This window comes from Hyperolius riggenbachi, chromosome 4 (genome assembly GCF_040937935.1).
Source record: "Hyperolius riggenbachi isolate aHypRig1 chromosome 4, aHypRig1.pri, whole genome shotgun sequence".
Taxonomy (NCBI): Eukaryota; Metazoa; Chordata; class Amphibia; order Anura; family Hyperoliidae; genus Hyperolius; species Hyperolius riggenbachi.
This window is the reverse complement of record NC_090649.1, coordinates 1367327-1387464: the sequence shown is the minus strand read 5'-3', so window position 1 is coordinate 1387464 and position 20138 is coordinate 1367327. Positions and strand designations below refer to the sequence as shown.

The 20138-nt window shown below is 47.2% G+C and overlaps 1 protein-coding gene across 1 annotated transcript in view; it reads right to left on the bottom strand.

Moving 5' to 3' along the window:
• NRBP1 (nuclear receptor binding protein 1) overlaps positions 1 to 20138 on the bottom strand; it is a 131368-nt gene that overhangs the window by 50781 nt on the left and 60449 nt on the right. The window contains exons 9-10 of the mRNA XM_068279801.1: positions 2143 to 2226; positions 1804 to 1862 (exon numbers count right to left, since the gene is read on the bottom strand). Of these exons, the coding sequence (XP_068135902.1) occupies positions 1804 to 1862; positions 2143 to 2226 (143 nt within the window). The remainder of the gene's footprint in view (positions 1 to 1803; positions 1863 to 2142; positions 2227 to 20138) is intronic.

The window sequence follows — 20138 nt, the reverse complement described above, 5'->3', positions numbered from 1 at the left end:
ACACATCACAGAGGTTCCTGCAGATCAGACAATCACCAGAACACATCACAGAGGTTCCTGCAGGTCAGACCTTCACCAGAACACATCACAGAGGTTCCTGCAGATCAGACCTTCACCAGAACACATCACAGAGGTTCCTGCAGATCAGACCTTCACCAGAACACATCACAGAGGTTCCTGCAGATCAGACATTCACCAGAACACATCACAGAGGTTCCTGCAGATCAGACATTCTCCAGAACACATCACAAAGGTTCCTGCAGGTCAGACCTTCACCAGAACACATCACAGAGGTTCCTGCAGATCAGACATTCACCAGAACACATCACAGAGGTTCCTGCAGATCAGACCTTCACCAGAACACATCACAGAGGTTCCTGCAGATCAGACATTCACCAGAACACATCACAGAGGTTCCTGCAGATCAGACATTCTCCAGAACACATCACAAAGGTTCCTGCAGGTCATACCTTCACCAGAACACATCACAGAGGTTCCTGCAGATCAAACATTCACCAAAACACATCACAGAGGTTCCTGCAGATCAGACATTCTCCAGAACACATCACAAAGGTTCCTGCAGATCAGACATTTACCAGAACACATCACAGAGGTTCCTGCAGGTCATACCTTCACCAGAACACATCACAGAGGTTCCTGCAGATCAGACAATCACCAGAACACATCACAGAGGTTCCTGCAGATCAGACATTCACCAGAACACATCACAGAGGTTCCTGCAGATCAGACCTTCACCAGAACACATCACAGAGGTTCCTGCAGATCAGACATTCTCCAGAACACATCACAGAGGTTCCTGCAGATCAGACCTTCACCAGAACACATCACAGAGGTTCCTGCAGATCAGACATTCACCAAAACACATCACAGAGGTTCCTGCAGATCAGACAATCACCAGAACACATCACAGAGGTTCCTGCAGATCAGACATTCTCCAGAACACATCACAAAGGTTCCTGCAGATCAGACCTTCACCAGAACACATCACAGAGGTTCCTGCAGATCAGACATTCTCCAGAACACATCACAGAGGTTCCTGCAGATCAGACCTTCACCAGAACACATCACAGAGGTTCCTGCAGGTCAGACAATCACCAGAACACATCACAGAGGTTCCTGCAGGTCAGACAATCACCAGAACACATCACAGAGGTTCCTGCAGGTCAGACAATCACCAAACACTCACAGAAGTAGCTCCACCCATATAGCCCTGCATAGGAGGTTCATCTTCCAGCTACTGTAACATTTGTAGTTAGGTGTTGAATGGTGCTGGCTCTTCAGAGGACCTTCAGATAAGTTGCAAACTTTGGAATATTTCGTTTCACTGTTTCTTTTAGAAATGAACAGAACTATGGAATTGTGAAGGTGCCGACATTCATGGTTTCTTTCCCTGGAGTCTCTGCCAGTTGTTATGCTTTTCTAGAGTGTATCCAGCAGTAATGACAAGTTCCATAGTTTAGGCCTGCATTTCGGGCTACGCACCCCAGCGGTGGAAGATGACAGAAGCTACCTCTAGCCTACCCTCCACACTGGCAGGATTCACAAAGCTTTTTCACCTGATCTATGTTACCTTTTGAAACTCCGAAAGAGCAACAAATAATATAATTAAGGTAAGAAAAGTAATATTGAAATGAAGTTAATCAGGAACAACTTTGAGTAATGATTTTGCTTGTAAATGTGCTGAAAGGTTATTTTTATCAAATAGGTGAGAAGTCATGTATGAGAAGTGTTGTGAATAGAGCACATAGCCCCCCTTTCTGCCACCACAGCATCCCATCTCACCTCCAGAGCACACATTCCGAACGAGTAGATATCCACCGCGGTGGTCACGTTGGTCACCTCTGGAAGAGAAGGTCACCGTTAGATCGGGGATCACTTGTGGGCACAGTGTGTGTGCTGCCCCAAGACATTACACAACGGAAAGCCACTCAGCAAGCCTCATGATGGAAAAGACCAGAGACAAGAACTGTGTGGAGCGCACTGCAGCCAATCAGCTACGTCTGAGAAGGCAGCCCAGACAGTTCTTATTTCAGACATTCCATTACAGAGGCTTAGACATCGTGGATTGTGTGCGGCCACAGATCTGAACACACACAGTATACATAATAGATGTGTCGGTACCTCCATACTCCGGAGCAAAAAAATGGAGATTCTTCTGTTCCTCTCGGCAGGTTTTGACATGATTGTTGATGGTGTCCGGAGCAACTGGAAAGAAAGATGCAGTTACTACGTGTCTTTACCGTATCTGGCCCTTATAGTAGCCTATAGAATGCCATAGAGAGCAGCTATCGCCCAGCCAAGAACCTGGAACCTCATAAGCAACAGAACCTGGTACTTGGCTGATGAAAGACCCATCTCAGATACTGTAAGAAATATCATGAGATGGTGAGAAAAGGTAAAACTACAGACCACATGAAATGTAAAATCACTGTGTCCAATTAACGGCATTCCCCCCCACTACCCTCAAACCAAGACCGTCCTCACTCTCTACATACCACAGAAAGAGTCTCCTGCAAAACCATTCCTTACACCAGTCATCAAGTTCTACGGAACATCTTCCAGACCAGAGCAAGCCTGGTATTTATCACCATGTACTACCACATACCCTACTACACACCTCCCTCACCAAGCTAAGCCTGATCTGGCACCTGTCACCATGTTCTGCAGAAGATATTGCCCACCAAACAGACCTGGCACCAGTCACCATGTACTACCACATACCCTACTACACACCTCCCTCACCAAGCTAAGCCTGATCTGGCACCTGTCACCATGTTCTGCAGAAGATATTGCCCACCAAACAGACCTGGCACCAGTCACCATGTACTACCACATACCCTACTACACACCTCCCTCACCAAGCTAAGCCTGATCTGACACCTACCACCATGTTCTGCAGAAGATATTTCCCACCAAACAGACCTGGCACCAGTCACCATGTACTACCACATACCCTACTACACACCTCCCTCACCAAGCTAAGCCTGATCTGGCACCTGTCACCATGTTCTGCAGAAGATATTGCCCACCAAACAGACCTGGTACCAGTCACCATGTACTACCACATACCCTACTACACACCTCCCTCACCAAGCTAAGCCTGATCTGGCACCTGTCACCATGTTCTGCAGAAGATATTGCCCACCAAACAGACCTGGCACCAGTCACCATGTACTACCACATACCCTACTACACACCTCCCTCACCAAGCTAAGCCTGATCTGGCACCTGTCACCATGTTCTGCAGAAGATATTGCCCACCAAACAGACCTGGCACCAGTCACCATGTACTACCACATACCCTACTACACACCTCCCTCACCAAGCTAAGCCTGATCTGACACCTACCACCATGTTCTGCAGAAGATATTTCCCACCAAACAGACCTGGCACCAGTCACCATGTACTACCACATACCCTACTACACACCTCCCTCACCAAGCTAAGCCTGATCTGGCACCTGTCACCATGTTCTGCAGAAGATATTGCCCACCAAACAGACCTGGTACCAGTCACCATGTACTACCACATACCCTACTACACACCTCCCTCACCAAGCTAAGCCTGATCTGGCACCTGTCACCATGTTCTGCAGAAGATATTCCCCCACCAAACAGACCTGGCACCAGTCACCATGTACTACCATACCCTACTACACACCTCCCTCACCAAGCTAAGCCTGATCTGGCACCTGTCACCATGTTCTGCAGAAGATATTCCCCCACCAAACAGACCTGGCACCAGTCACCATGTACTACCACATACCCTACTACACACCTCCCTCACCAAGCTAAGCCTGATCTGGCACCTGTCACCATGTTCTGCAGAAGATATTCCCCCACCAAACAGACCTGGCACCAGTCACCATGTACTACCATACCCTACTACACACCTCCCTCACCAAGCTAAGCCTGATCTGGCACCTGTCACCATGTTCTGCAGAAGATATTCCCCCACCAAACAGACCTGGCACCAGTCACCATGTACTACCACATACCCTACTACACACCTCCCTCAACAAGCTAAGCCTGATCTGGCACCTGCCACCATGTTCTGCAGAAGATATTCCCCACCAAACTGACCTGGCACCAGTCACCATGTACTACCACATACCCTACTACACACCTCCCTCACCAAGCTAAGCCTGATCTGGCACCTGTCACCATGTTCTGCAGAAGATATTCCCCCACCAAACAGACCTGTCACCAGTCACCATGTACTACCACATACCCAACTACACACCTCCCTCACCAAGCTAAGCCTGATCTGGCACCTACCACCATGTTCTGCAGAAGATATTCCCCCACCAAACAGACCTGGCACCAGTCACTATGTACTACCACATACCCTACTACACACCTCCCTCACCAAGCTAAGCCTGATCTGGCACCTGTCACCATGTTCTGCAGAAGATATTCCCCCACCAAACAGACCTGGCACCAGTCACCATGTACTACCACATACCCTACTACACACCTCCCTCACCAAGCTAAGCCTGATCTGGCACCTGCCACCATGTTCTTCAGAAGATATTGCCCACCAAACAGACCTGGCACCAGTCACCATGTACTACCACATACCCTACTACACACCTCCCTCACCAAGCTAAGCCTGATCTGGCACCTGTCACCATGTTCTGCAGAAGATATTCCCCCACCAAACAGACCTGGCACCAGTCACCATGTACTACCACATACCCTACTACATACCTCCCTCACCAAGCTAAGCCTGATCTGGCACCTACCACCATGTTCTGCAGAAGATATTCCCCCACCGAACAGCCCTGGCACCAGTCACCATGTACTACCACATACCCTACTACACACCTCCCTCACCAAGCTAAGCCTGATCTGGCACCTGCCACCATGTTCTGCAGAAGATATTGCCCACCAAACAGACCTGGCACCAGTCACCATGTACTACCACATACCCTACTACACACCTCCCTCACCAAGCTAAGCCTGATCTGGCACCTGCCACCATGTTCTGCAGAAGATATTGCCCACCAAACAGACCTGGCACCAGTCACCATGTACTACCATGCCCTACTACACACCTCCCTCACCAAGCTAAGCCTGATCTGGCACCTGCCACCATGTTCTGCAGAAGATATTGCCCACCAAACAGACCTGGCACCAGTCACCATGTACTACCATGCCCTACTACACACCTCCCTCACCAAGCTAAGCCTGATCTGGCACCTGCCACCATGTTCTGCAGAAGATATTCCCCCACCAAACAGACCTGGCACCAGTCACCATGTACTACCATACCCTACTACACACCTCCCTCACCAAGCTAAGCCTGATCTGGCACCTGCCACCATGTTCTGCAGAAGATATTCCCCACCAAACAGACCTGGCACCAGTCACCATGTACTACCATACCCTATTACACACCTCCCTCACCAAGCTAAGCCTGATCTGGCACCTACCACCATGTTCTGCAGAAGATATTCCCCCACCAAACAGACCTGGCACCAGTCACCATGTACTTCCATACCCAACTACACACCTCCCTCAGCAAGCTAAGCCTGATCTGGCACCTGCCACCATGTTCTGCAGAAGATATTCCCCAGCAAACAGACCTGGCACCAGTCACCATGTACTACCATACCCTACTACACACCTCCCTCACCAAGCTAAGCCTGATCTGGCACCTGTCACCATGTTCTGCAGAAGATATTGCCCACCAAACAGACCTGGCACCAGTCACCATGTACTACCACATACCCTACTACATACCTCCCTCACCAAGCTAAGCCTGATCTGGCACCTACCACCATGTTCTGCAGAAGATATTCCCCACCAAACAGACCTGGCACCAGTCACCATGTACTACCACATACCCTACTACACACCTCCCTCACCAAGCTAAGCCTGATCTGGCACCTGTCACCATGTTCTGCAGAAGATATTCCCCCACCAAACAGACCTGGCACCAGTCACCATGTACTACCACATACCCTACTACACACCTCCCTCACCAAGCTAAGCCTGATCTGGCACCTGCCACCATGTTCTGCAGAAGATATTCCCCCACCAAACAGACCTGGCACCAGTCACCATGTACTACCATACCCTACTACATACCTCCCTCACCAAGCTAAGCCTGATCTGGCACCTGCCACCATGTTCTTCAGAAGATATTGCCCACCAAACAGACCTGGCACCAGTCACCATGTACTACCACATACCCTACTACACACCTCCCTCACCAAGCTAAGCCTGATCTGGCACCTGTCACCATGTTCTGCAGAAGATATTCCCCCACCAAACAGACCTGGCACCAGTCACCATGTACTACCACATACCCTACTACATACCTCCCTCACCAAGCTAAGCCTGATCTGGCACCTACCACCATGTTCTGCAGAAGATATTCCCCCACCAAACAGACCTGGCACCAGTCACCATGTACTACCACATACCCTACTACACACCTCCCTCACCAAGCTAAGCCTGATCTGGCACCTGTCACCATGTTCTGCAGAAGATATTGCCCCACCAAACAGACCTGGCACCAGTCACTATGTACTACCACATACCCTACTACACACCTCCCTCACCAAGCTAAGCCTGATCTGGCACCTGTCACCATGTTCTGCAGAAGATATTCCCCCACCAAACAGACCTGGCACCAGTCACCATGTACTACCACATACCCTACTACACACCTCCCTCACCAAGCTAAGCCTGATCTGGCACCTGTCACCATGTTCTGCAGAAGATATTCCCCCACCAAACAGACCTGGCACCAGTCACCATGTACTACCACATACCCTACTACACACCTCCCTCACCAAGCTAAGCCTGATCTGGCACCTGCCACCATGTTCTTCAGAAGATATTGCCCACCAAACAGACCTGGCACCAGTCACCATGTACTACCACATACCCTACTACACACCTCCCTCACCAAGCTAAGCCTGATCTGGCACCTGTCACCATGTTCTGCAGAAGATATTCCCCCACCAAACAGACCTGGCACCAGTCACCATGTACTACCACATACCCTACTACACACCTCCCTCACCAAGCTAAGCCTGATCTGGCACCTGCCACCATGTTCTTCAGAAGATATTGCCCACCAAACAGACCTGGCACCAGTCACCATGTACTACCACATACCCTACTACACACCTCCCTCACCAAGCTAAGCCTGATCTGGCACCTGTCACCATGTTCTGCAGAAGATGTTCCCCACCAAACAGACCTGGCACCAGTCACCATGTACTACCACATACCCAACTACACACCTCCCTAACCAAGCTAAGCCTGATCTGGCACCTGCCACCATGTTCTTCAGAAGATATTGCCCACCAAACAGACCTGGCACCAGTCACCATGTACTACCACATACCCTACTACACACCTCCCTCACCAAGCTAAGCCTGATCTGGCACCTGTCACCATGTTCTGCAGAAGATATTGCCCACCAAAAAGACCTGGCACCAGTCACCATGTACTACCACATACCCAACTACACACCTCCCTAACCAAGCTAAGCCTGATCTGGCACCTGTCACCATGTTCTGCAGAAGATATTGCCCACCAAACAGACCTGGTACCAGTCACCATGTACTACCACATACCCTACTACACACCTCCCTCACCAAGCTAAGCCTGATCTGGCACCTGTCACCATGTTCTGCAGAAGATATTCCCCACCAAACAGACCTGGCACCAGTCACCGTGTACTACCACATACCCAACTACACACCTCCCTCACCAAGCTAAGCCTGATCTGGCACCTGTCACCATGTTCTGCAGAAGATATTGCCCACCAAACAGACCTGGCACCAGTCACCATGTACTACCACATACCCTACTACACACCTCCCTCACCAAGCTAAGCCTGATCTGGCACCTGTCACCATGTTCTGCAGAAGATATTCCCCCACCAAACAGACCTGGCACCAGTCACCATGTACTACCATACCCTACTACACACCTCCCTCACCAAGCTAAGCCTGATCTGGCACCTGTCACCATGTTCTGCAGAAGATATTGCCCACCAAACAGACCTGGCACCAGTCACCATGTACTACCACATACCCTACTACACACCTCCCTCACCAAGCTAAGCCTGATCTGGCACCTGCCACCATGTTCTGCAGAAGATATTCCCCCACCAAACAGACCTGGCACCAGTCACCATGTACTACCATACCCTACTACACACCTCCCTCACCAAGCTAAGCCTGATCTGGCACCTGCCACCATGTTCTGCAGAAGATATTCCCCCACCAAACAGACCTGGCACCAGTCACCATGTACTACCATACCCTACTACATACCTCCCTCACCAAGCTAAGCCTGATCTGGCACCTGCCACCATGTTCTGCAGAAGATATTGCCCACCAAACAGACCTGGCACCAGTCACCGTGTTCAAAGTGATATTATAATCATGTGCAAGCACAATGAAGACACCTCCATGTGCCTCTTAAAGAGGAGCTGTTAGGTATAAGGTCTCAGAGAAAATAAACACATATATCAGTAGCTAAAGATTGGCTGTACTTACATTACATATGCATTTCACTGTCCACGTTTGTACTTCACAGAATTTTTATATAGTATATGCAGAGAATGATGCTCCTGACAGCCCATGGCAGCTTCCATGTTTTTCTGTCTTCTATGAAGCCAAATGTGTCGTCATGTCCTGCCTGCTTCCTGATCACAGAAAAGCTCGTACTGAATAACACAGTGTGCAGTGAAAATTAATTAGCCATGTGGCTAGGAACAATAGCTGACTCCTGCAGTGTCTGCCCCGAGATTTATCAGTGCTATGCGCTGGACTGATTACAAGCTGCTGTAACGTCTCATTAGCAGCCGAGGGGAGGGCCCCAGAATGCTTTGCAGTATAGTATGCGGCTTGCGTCCTCTTGGGTCTAACAGCTTTGCTGATAAGCACACATCAAAGGTAAGAGAGATTTTTATCTTCACTAATGCCTTTTTGGCTTCCTTCTAAACTGTTTAACATAGGAGAATAGAGGTTTAAATTAGCTTCTGCAGCCTGACAGTTACTCTTTAAGAATAAATACATTGTATTTATTATTTTCCGGGTCAAAGAGTTCACTTGCGTCGGGGAGTGAATTAAAAAAAACGCTCGAGAAAAGCGCTTATAAAAGCACTTTACACAAAAATGCAACGCTCACCCAAGCGCCAGGATTAAAAAAAACCAAACTCGTCAAAAAGCGCCCAACGCGAACAGAACACAATCCCTCAGAATGATGCATGCTCTCTGAAGAGCTTGTACTGGTCTGATGAGGCCACCAGAGGAAGTTCTCCAGATATATACTGTAACACACATTCAGAATGATGCATGCTCTCGGAAGGTCTTGTACTGGTCTCCTGATGAGGCCACCAGAGGAAGTTCTCCAGATATATACTGTAACACACATTCAGAATGATGCATGCTCTCTGAATGGCTTGTATTGATCTCCTGATGAGGTCACCAGAGGAAGCTCTCTAGATATATACTGTAACACACATTCAGAATGATGCCTGCTCTCTGAAGGTCTTGTACTGGTCTCCTGATGAGGCCACCAGAGGAAGTTCTCCAGATATATACTGTAACACACATTCAGAATGATGCATGCTCTCTGAAGGTCTTGTACTGGTCTCCTGATGAGGCCACCAGAGGAAGTTCTCCAGATATATACTGTAACACACATTCAGAATGATGCCTGCTCTCTGAAGAGCTTGTACTGGTCTCCCGATAAGGTCACCAGAGGAAGTTCTCCAGATATATACTGTAACACACATTCAGAATGATGCCTGCTCTCTGAATGGCTTGTACTGATCTCCTGATGAGGCCACCAGAGGAAGCTCTCCAGATATATACTGTAACACACATTAAGAATGATGCCTGCTCTCTGAAGAGCTTGTACTGGTCTCCTGATGAGGCCACCAGAGGAAGTTCTACAGATATATACTGTAACACACATTCAGAATGATGCATGCTCTCGGAAGGTCTTGTACTAGTCTCCCGATGAGGCCACCAGAGGAAGCTCTCCAGGTATATACTGTAACACATTCAGCTCTCTGAAGGTCTTGTACTGGTCTCCTGATGAGGCCACCAGAGGAAGCTCTCCAGATATATACTGTAACACACATTCAGAATGATGCATGCTCTCTGAAGGTCTTGTACTGATCTGATTGGGCCACCAGAGGAAGTTCTCCAGATATATACTGTGACACACATTCAGAATGATGCCTGCTCTCTGAAGAGCTTGTACTGGTCTCCTGATGAGGCCACCAGAGGAAGTTCTCCAGATATATACTGTAACACACATTCAGAATGATACATGCTCTGTGAATGGCTTGTACTGGTCTCCTGATGAGGCCACCAGAGGAAGCTCTCCAGATATATACTGTAACACACATTCAGAATGATGCCTGCTCTCTGAATGGCTTGTACTGGTCTCCTGATGAGGTCACCAGAGGAAGCTCTCCAGATATATACTGTAACACACATTCAGAATGATGCATGCTCTCTGAAGGTCTTGTACTGGTCTCCTGATGAGGCCACCAGAGGAAGTTCTCCAGATATATACTGTAACACACATTCAGAATAATGCATGCTCTCTGAAGGTCTTGTACTGGTCTCCTGATGAGGCCACCAGAGGAAGTTCTCCAGATATATACTGTAACACACATTCAGAATGATGCCTGCTCTCTGAAGGTCTTGTACTGGTCTCCTGATGAGGCCACCAGAGGAAGTTCTCCCGATATATACTGTAACACACATTCAGAATGATGCATGCTCTCTGAATGGCTTGTACTGGTCTCCTGATGAGGTCACCAGAGGAAGCTCTCCACATATATACTGTAACACACATTCAGAATGATGCATGCTCTCTGAAGGTCTTGTATTGATCTCCTGATGAGGTCACCAGAGGAAGCTCTCCAGATATATACTGTAACACACATTCAGAATTATGCCTGCTCTCTGAATGCCGTGTACTGGTCTCCTGATGAGGCCACCAGAGGAAGCTCTCCAGATATATACTGTAACACACATTCAGAATGATGCCTGCTCTCTGAATGGCTTGTACTGGTCTCCTGATGAGGTCACCAGAGGAAGCTCTCCAGATATATACTGTAACACACATTCAGAATGATGCCTGCTCTCTGAATGGCTTGTACTGGTCTCCTGATGAGGTCACCAGAGGAAGCTCTCCCGATATATACTGTAACACACATTCAGAATGATGCCTGCTCTCTGAAGGTCTTGTACTGGTCTCCTGATGAGGCCACCAGAGGAAGTTCTCCCTATATATACTGTAACACACATTCAGAATGATGCATGCTCTCTGAAGGTCTTGTACTGGTCTCCTGATGAGGCCACCAGAGGAAGTTCTCCAGATATATACTGTAACACACATTCAGAATGATGCCTGCTCTGTGACGGTCTTGTACTGGTCCCCTGATGAGGTCACCAGAGGAAGTTCTCCAGATATATACTGTAACACACATTCAGAATGATGCCATTCAGAATAATAATAATAAAAAATGCCTGCTCTCTGAAGGTCTTGTACTGGTCTCCTGATGAGGCCACCAGAGGAAGTTCTCCAGATATATACTGTGACACACATTCAGAATGATGCCTGCTCTCTGAAGGTCTTGTACTGGTCTCCTGATGAGGTCACCAGAGGAAGCTCTCCAGATATATACTGTAACACACATTCAGAATGATGCATGCTCTCTGAAGAGCTTGTACTGGTCTCCTGATGAGGCCACCAGAGGAAGTTCTCCAGATATATACTGTAACACACATTCAGAATGATGCCTGCTCTCTGAATGGCTTGTACTGGTCTCCTGATGAGGCCACCAGAGGACGTTCTCCAGATATATACTGTAACACACATTCAGAATGATGCCTGCTCTCTGAATGCCTTGTACTGGTCTCCTGATGAGGCCACCAGAGGAAGCTCTCCAGATATATACTGTAACACACATTCAGAATGATGCCTGCTCTCTGAATGGCTTGTACTGATCTGATTGGGCCACCAGAGGAAGTTCTCCAGATATATACTGTGACACACATTCAGAATGATGCATGCTCTCTGAATGGCTTGTACTGGTCTCCTGATGAGGCCACCAGAGGAAGTTCTCCAGATATATACTGTAACACACATTCAGAATGATGCCTGCTCTGTGACGGTCTTATACTGGTCCCCTGATGAGGCCACCAGAGGAAGTTCTCCAGATATATACTGTAACACACATTCAGAATGATGCCTGCTCTCTGAAGGTCTTGTACTGGTCTCCTGATGAGGTCACCAGAGGAAGTTCTCCAGATATATAGTGTAACACACATTCAGAATGATGCATGCTCTCTGAAGGTCTTGTACTGGTCTCCTGATGAGGCCACCAGAGGAAGTTCTCCAGATATATACTGTAACACACATTCAGAATGATGCCTGCTCTCTGAATGGCTTGTACTGATCTGATTGGGCCACCAGAGGAAGTTCTCCAGATATATACTGTGACACACATTCAGAATGATGCATGCTCTCTGAATGGCTTGTACTGGTCTCCTGATGAGGCCACCAGAGGAAGTTCTCCAGATATATACTGTAACACACATTCAGAATGATGCCTGCTCTGTGACGGTCTTATACTGGTCCCCTGATGAGGCCACCAGAGGAAGTTCTCCAGATATATACTGTAACACACATTCAGAATGATGCCTGCTCTCTGAAGGTCTTGTACTGGTCTCCTGATGAGGTCACCAGAGGAAGTTCTCCAGATATATAGTGTAACACACATTCAGAATGATGCCTGCTCTCTGAAGGTCTTGTACTGGTCTCCTGATGAGGTCACCAGAGGAAGTTCTCCAGATATATACTGTAACACACATTCAGAATGATGCCTGCTCTGTGACGGTCTTGTACTGGTCCCCTGATGAGGCCACCAGAGGAAGTTCTCCAGATATATACTGTAACACACATTCAGAATGATGCCTGCTCTCTGAAGGTCTTGTACTGGTCTCCTGATGAGGCCACCAGAGGAAGTTCTCCCGATATATACTGTAACACACATTCAGAATGATGCCTGCTCTCTGAAGGTCTTGTACTGGTCTCCTGATGAGGCCACCAGAGGAAGTTCTCCCTATATATACTGTAACACACATTCAGAATGATGCATGCTCTCTGAAGGTCTTGTACTGGTCTCCTGATGAGGCCACCAGAGGAAGTTCTCCAGATATATACTGTAACACACATTCAGAATGATGCCTGCTCTGTGACGGTCTTGTACTGGTCCCCTGATGAGGCCACCAGAGGAAGTTCTCCAGATATATACTGTAACACACATTCAGAATGATGCCTGCTCTCTGAAGGTGTTGTACTGGTCTCCTGATGAGGCCACCAGAGGAAGTTCTCCCGATATATACTGTAACACACATTCAGAATGATGCATGCTCTCTGAATGGCTTGTACTGGTCTCCTGATGAGGTCACCAGAGGAAGTTCTCCAGATATATACTGTAACACACATTCAGAATGATGCCATTCAGAATAATAATAATAATAAAAAATGCCTGCTCTCTGAAGGTCTTGTACTGGTCTCCTGATGAGGCCACCAGAGGAAGTTCTCCAGATATATACTGTAACACACATTCAGAATGATGCCTGCTCTCTGAAGAGCTTGTACTGGTCTCCTGATGAAGTCACCAGAGGAAGTTCTCCAGATATATACTGTAACACATTCAGAATGATGCCTGCTCTCTGAAGGTCTTGTACTGGTCTCCTGATGAGGCCACCAGAGGAAGTTCTCCAGATATATACTGTAACACACATTCAGAATGATGCCTGCTCTCTGAATGGCTTGTACTGGTCTCCTGATGAGGTCACCAGAGGAAGTTCTCCAGATATATACTGTAACACATTCAGAATGATGCATGCTCTCTGAAGAGCTTGTACTGGTCTCCTGATGAGGCCACCAGAGGAAGCTCTCCAGATATATACTGTAACACACATTCAGAATGATGCCTGCTCTCTGAAGGTCTTGTACTGGTCTCCTGATGAGGTCACCAGAGGAAGCTCTCCAGATATATACTGTAACACACATTCAGAATGATGCCTGCTCTCTGAAGGTCTTGTACTGGTCTCCTGATGAGGTCACCAGAGGAAGTTCTCCAGATATATAGTGTAACACACATTCAGAATGATGCCTGCTCTCTGAAGGTCTTGTACTGGTCTCCTGATGAGGTCACCAGAGGAAGTTCTCCAGATATATACTGTAACACACATTCAGAATGATGCATGCTCTCTGAAGGTCTTGTACTGATCTCCTGATGAGGTCACCAGAGGAAGTTCTCCAGATATATACTGTAACACGCATTCAGAATGATGCCTGCTCTCTGAAGAGCTTGTACTGGTCTCCTGATGAGGCCACCAGAGGAACCTCTCCAGATATATACTGTAACACACATTCAGAATGATGCCTGCTCTCTGAATGCCGTGTACTGATCTCCTGATGAGGTCACCAGAGGAAGTTCTCCAGATATATACTGTAACACATTCAGAATGATGCCTACTCTCTGAATGGCTTGTACTGATCTCCTGATGAGGCCACCAGAGGAAGCTCTCCAGATATATAGTGTAACACACATTCAGAATGATGCCTGCTCTCTGAAGATCTTGTACTGATCTCCTGATGAGGCCACCAGAGGAAGTTCTCCAGATATATACTGTAACACACATTCAGAATGATGCCTGCTCTCTGAATGCCGTGTACTGGTCTCCTGATGAGGCCACCAGAGGAAGTTCTCCAGATATATACTGTAACACACATTCAGAATGATGCATGCTCTCTGAAGGTCTTGTACTGATCTCCTGATGAGGTCACCAGAGGAAGTTCTCCAGATATATACTGTAACACACATTCAGAATGATGCCTGCTCTCTGAATGGCTTGTACTGGTCTCCTGATGAGGTCACCAGAGGAAGTTCTCCAGATATATACTGTAACACACATTCAGAATGATGCCTGCTCTCTGAAGGTCTTGTACTGATCTCCTGATGAGGCCACCAGAGGAAGTTCTCCAGATATATACTGTAACACACATTCAGAATGATACATGCTCTGTGAATGGCTTGTATTGATCTCCTGATGAGGTCACCAGAGGAAGTTCTCCAGATATATACTGTAACACACATTCAGAATGATGCCTGCTCTCTGAATGGCTTGTACTGGTCTCCTGATGAGGCCACCAGAGGAAGCTCTCCAGATATATACTGTAACACACATTCAGAATGATGCCTGCTCTCTGAATGGCTTGTACTGATCTGATTGGGCCACCAGAGGAAGTTCTCCAGATATATACTGTGACACACATTCAGAATGATGCATGCTCTCTGAATGGCTTGTACTGGTCTCCTGATGAGGCCACCAGAGGAAGTTCTCCAGATATATACTGTAACACACATTCAGAATGATGCCTGCTCTGTGACGGTCTTATACTGGTCCCCTGATGAGGCCACCAGAGGAAGTTCTCCAGATATATACTGTAACACACATTCAGAATGATGCCTGCTCTCTGAAGGTCTTGTACTGGTCTCCTGATGAGGCCACCAGAGGAAGTTCTCCCGATATATACTGTAACACACATTCAGAATGATGCATGCTCTCTGAAGGTCTTGTACTGGTCTCCTGATGAGGCCACCAGAGGAAGTTCTCCAGATATATACTGTAACACACATTCAGAATGATGCCTGCTCTGTGACGGTCTTGTACTGGTCCCCTGATGAGGCCACCAGAGGAAGTTCTCCAGATATATACTGTAACACACATTCAGAATGATGCCTGCTCTCTGAAGGTCTTGTACTGGTCTCCTGATGAGGCCACCAGAGGAAGTTCTCCCTATATATACTGTAACACACATTCAGAATGATGCATGCTCTCTGAAGGTTTTGTACTGGTCTCCTGATGAGGCCACCAGAGGAAGTTCTCCAGATATATACTGTAACACACATTCAGAATGATGCCTGCTCTGTGACGGTCTTGTACTGGTCCCCTGATGAGGCCACCAGAGGAAGTTCTCCAGATATATACTGTAACACACATTCAGAATGATGCCTGCTCTCTGAAGGTCTTGTACTGGTCTCCTGATGAGGCCACCAGAGGAAGTTCTCCCGATATATACTGTAACACACATTCAGAATGATGCCTGCTCTCTGAAGGTCTTGTACTGGTCTCCTGATGAGGCCACCAGAGGAAGTTCTCCCTATATATACTGTAACACACATTCAGAATGATGCATGCTCTCTGAAGGTCTTGTACTGGTCTCCTGATGAGGCCACCAGAGGAAGTTCTCCAGATATATACTGTAACACACATTCAGAATGATGCCTGCTCTGTGACGGTCTTGTACTGGTCCCCTGATGAGGCCACCAGAGGAAGTTCTCCAGATATATACTGTAACACACATTCAGAATGATGCCTGCTCTCTGAAGGTCTTGTACTGGTCTCCTGATGAGGCCACCAGAGGAAGTTCTCCCGATATATACTGTAACACACATTCAGAATGATGCATGCTCTCTGAATGGCTTGTACTGGTCTCCTGATGAGGTCACCAGAGGAAGTTCTCCAGATATATACTGTAACACACATTCAGAATGATGCCATTCAGAATAATAATAATAATAAAAAATGCCTGCTCTCTGAAGGTCTTGTACTGGTCTCCTGATGAGGCCACCAGAGGAAGTTCTCCAGATATATACTGTAACACACATTCAGAATGATGCCTGCTCTCTGAAGAGCTTGTACTGGTCTCCTGATGAAGTCACCAGAGGAAGTTCTCCAGATATATACTGTAACACATTCAGAATGATGCCTGCTCTCTGAAGGTCTTGTACTGGTCTCCTGATGAGGCCACCAGAGGAAGTTCTCCAGATATATACTGTAACACACATTCAGAATGATGCCTGCTCTCTGAATGGCTTGTACTGGTCTCCTGATGAGGTCACCAGAGGAAGTTCTCCAGATATATACTGTAACACATTCAGAATGATGCATGCTCTCTGAAGAGCTTGTACTGGTCTCCTGATGAGGCCACCAGAGGAAGCTCTCCAGATATATACTGTAACACACATTCAGAATGATGCCTGCTCTCTGAAGGTCTTGTACTGGTCTCCTGATGAGGTCACCAGAGGAAGCTCTCCAGATATATACTGTAACACACATTCAGAATGATGCCTGCTCTCTGAAGGTCTTGTACTGGTCTCCTGATGAGGTCACCAGAGGAAGTTCTCCAGATATATAGTGTAACACACATTCAGAATGATGCCTGCTCTCTGAAGGTCTTGTACTGGTCTCCTGATGAGGTCACCAGAGGAAGTTCTCCAGATATATACTGTAACACACATTCAGAATGATGCATGCTCTCTGAAGGTCTTGTACTGATCTCCTGATGAGGTCACCAGAGGAAGTTCTCCAGATATATACTGTAACACGCATTCAGAATGATGCCTGCTCTCTGAAGAGCTTGTACTGGTCTCCTGATGAGGCCACCAGAGGAACCTCTCCAGATATATACTGTAACACACATTCAGAATGATGCCTGCTCTCTGAATGCCGTGTACTGATCTCCTGATGAGGTCACCAGAGGAAGTTCTCCAGATATATACTGTAACACATTCAGAATGATGCCTACTCTCTGAATGGCTTGTACTGATCTCCTGATGAGGCCACCAGAGGAAGCTCTCCAGATATATAGTGTAACACACATTCAGAATGATGCCTGCTCTCTGAAGATCTTGTACTGATCTCCTGATGAGGCCACCAGAGGAAGTTCTCCAGATATATACTGTAACACACATTCAGAATGATGCCTGCTCTCTGAATGCCGTGTACTGGTCTCCTGATGAGGCCACCAGAGGAAGCTCTCCAGATATATACTGTAACACACATTCAGAATGATGCATGCTCTCTGAAGGTCTTGTACTGTTCTCCTGATGAGGTCACCAGAGGAAGTTCTCCAGATATATACTGTAACACACATTCAGAATGATGCCTGCTCTCTGAATGGCTTGTACTGGTCTCCTGATGAGGTCACCAGAGGAAGTTCTCCAGATATATACTGTAACACACATTCAGAATGATGCATGCTCTCTGAAGGTCTTGTACTGGTCCCCTGATGAGGCCACCAGAGGAAGTTCTACAGATATATACTGTAACACACATTCAGAATGATGCCTGCTCTCTGAAGAGCTTGTACTGGTCCCCTGATGAGGCCACCAGAGGAAGTTCTCCAGATATATACTGTAACACACATTCAGAATGATGCATGCTCTCTGAAGGTCTTGTACTGATCTCCTGATGAGGTCACCAGAGGAAGTTCTCCAGATATATACTGTAACACACATTCAGAATGATGCCTGCTCTCTGAATGGCTTGTACTGGTCTCCTGATGAGGTCACCAGAGGAAGTTCTCCAGATATATACTGTAACACACATTCAGAATGATGCCTGCTCTCTGAAGGTCTTGTACTGATCTCCTGATGAGGCCACCAGAGGAAGTTCTCCAGATATATACTGTAACACACATTCAGAATGATACATGCTCTGTGAATGGCTTGTATTGATCTCCTGATGAGGTCACCAGAGGAAGTTCTCCAGATATATACTGTAACACACATTCAGAATGATGCCTGCTCTCTGAATGGCTTGTACTGGTCTCCTGATGAGGCCACCAGAGGAAGCTCTCCAGATATATACTGTAACACACATTCAGAATGATGCCTGCTCTCTGAATGGCTTGTACTGGTCTCCTGATGAGGTCACCAGAGGAAGTTCTCCAGATATATACCGTAACACACATTCAGAATGATGCCTGCTCTCTGAATGGCTTGTACTGGTCTCCTGATGAGGCCACCAGAGGAAGTTCTCCAGATATATACTGTAACACACATTCAGAATGATGCATGCTCTCTGAAGGTCTTGTACTGGTCTCCTGATGAGGCCACCAGAGGAAGTTCTCTAGATATATACTGTAACACACATTCAGAATGATGCATGCTCTCTGAAGGTCTTGTACTGGTCTCCTGATGAGGCCACCAGAGGAAGCTCTCCAGATATATACTGTAACACACATTCAGAATGATGCATGCTCTCTGAAGGTCTTGTACTGGTCTCCTGATGAGGCCACCAGAGGAAGCTCTCCAGATATATACTGTAACACACATTCAGAATGATGCATGCTCTCTGAAGAGCTTATACTGGTCTCCTGATGAGGCCACCAGAGGAAGCTCTCCAGATATATACTGTAACACATTCAGAATGATGCCTGCTCTCTGAATGGCTTGTACTGGTCTCTTGATGAGGTCACCAGAGGAAGTTCTCCAGATATATACTGTGACACACATTCAGAATGATGCCTGCTCTCTGAAGGCCTTGTGCTGGTCTCCTGATGAGGTCACCAGAGGAAGCTCTCCAGATATATACTGTAACACACATTCAGAATGATGCATGCTCTCTGAATGGCTTGTACTGGTCTCCTGATGAGGCCACCAGAGGAAGTTCTCCAGATATATACTGTAACACACATTCAGAATGATGCATGCTCTCTGAAGGTCTTGTACTGGTCTCCTGATGAGGCCACCAGAGGAAGCTCTCCAGATATATACTGTAACACACATTCAGAATGATGCCTGCTCTCTGAATGGCTTGTACTGGTCTCCTGATGAGGTCACCAGAGGAAGTTCTCCCTATATATACTGTAACACACATTCAGAATGATGCCTGCTCTCTGAAGGTCTTGTACTGGTCTCCTGATGAGGCCACCAGAGGAAGTTCTCCCTATATATACTGTAACACACATTCAGAATGATGCATGCTCTCTGAAGGTCTTGTACTGGTCCCCTGATGAGGCCACCAGAGGAAGTTCTCCAGATATATACTGTGACACACATTCAGAATGATGCCTGCTCTCTGAAGAGCTTGTACTGGTCTCCTGATGAGGCCACCAGAGGAAGCTCTCCAGATATATACTGTAACACATTCAGAATGATGCATGCTCTCTGAAGAGCTTGTACTGGTCTCCTGATGAGGCCACCAGAGGAAGCTCTCCAGATATATACTGTAACACACATTCAGAATGATGCATGCT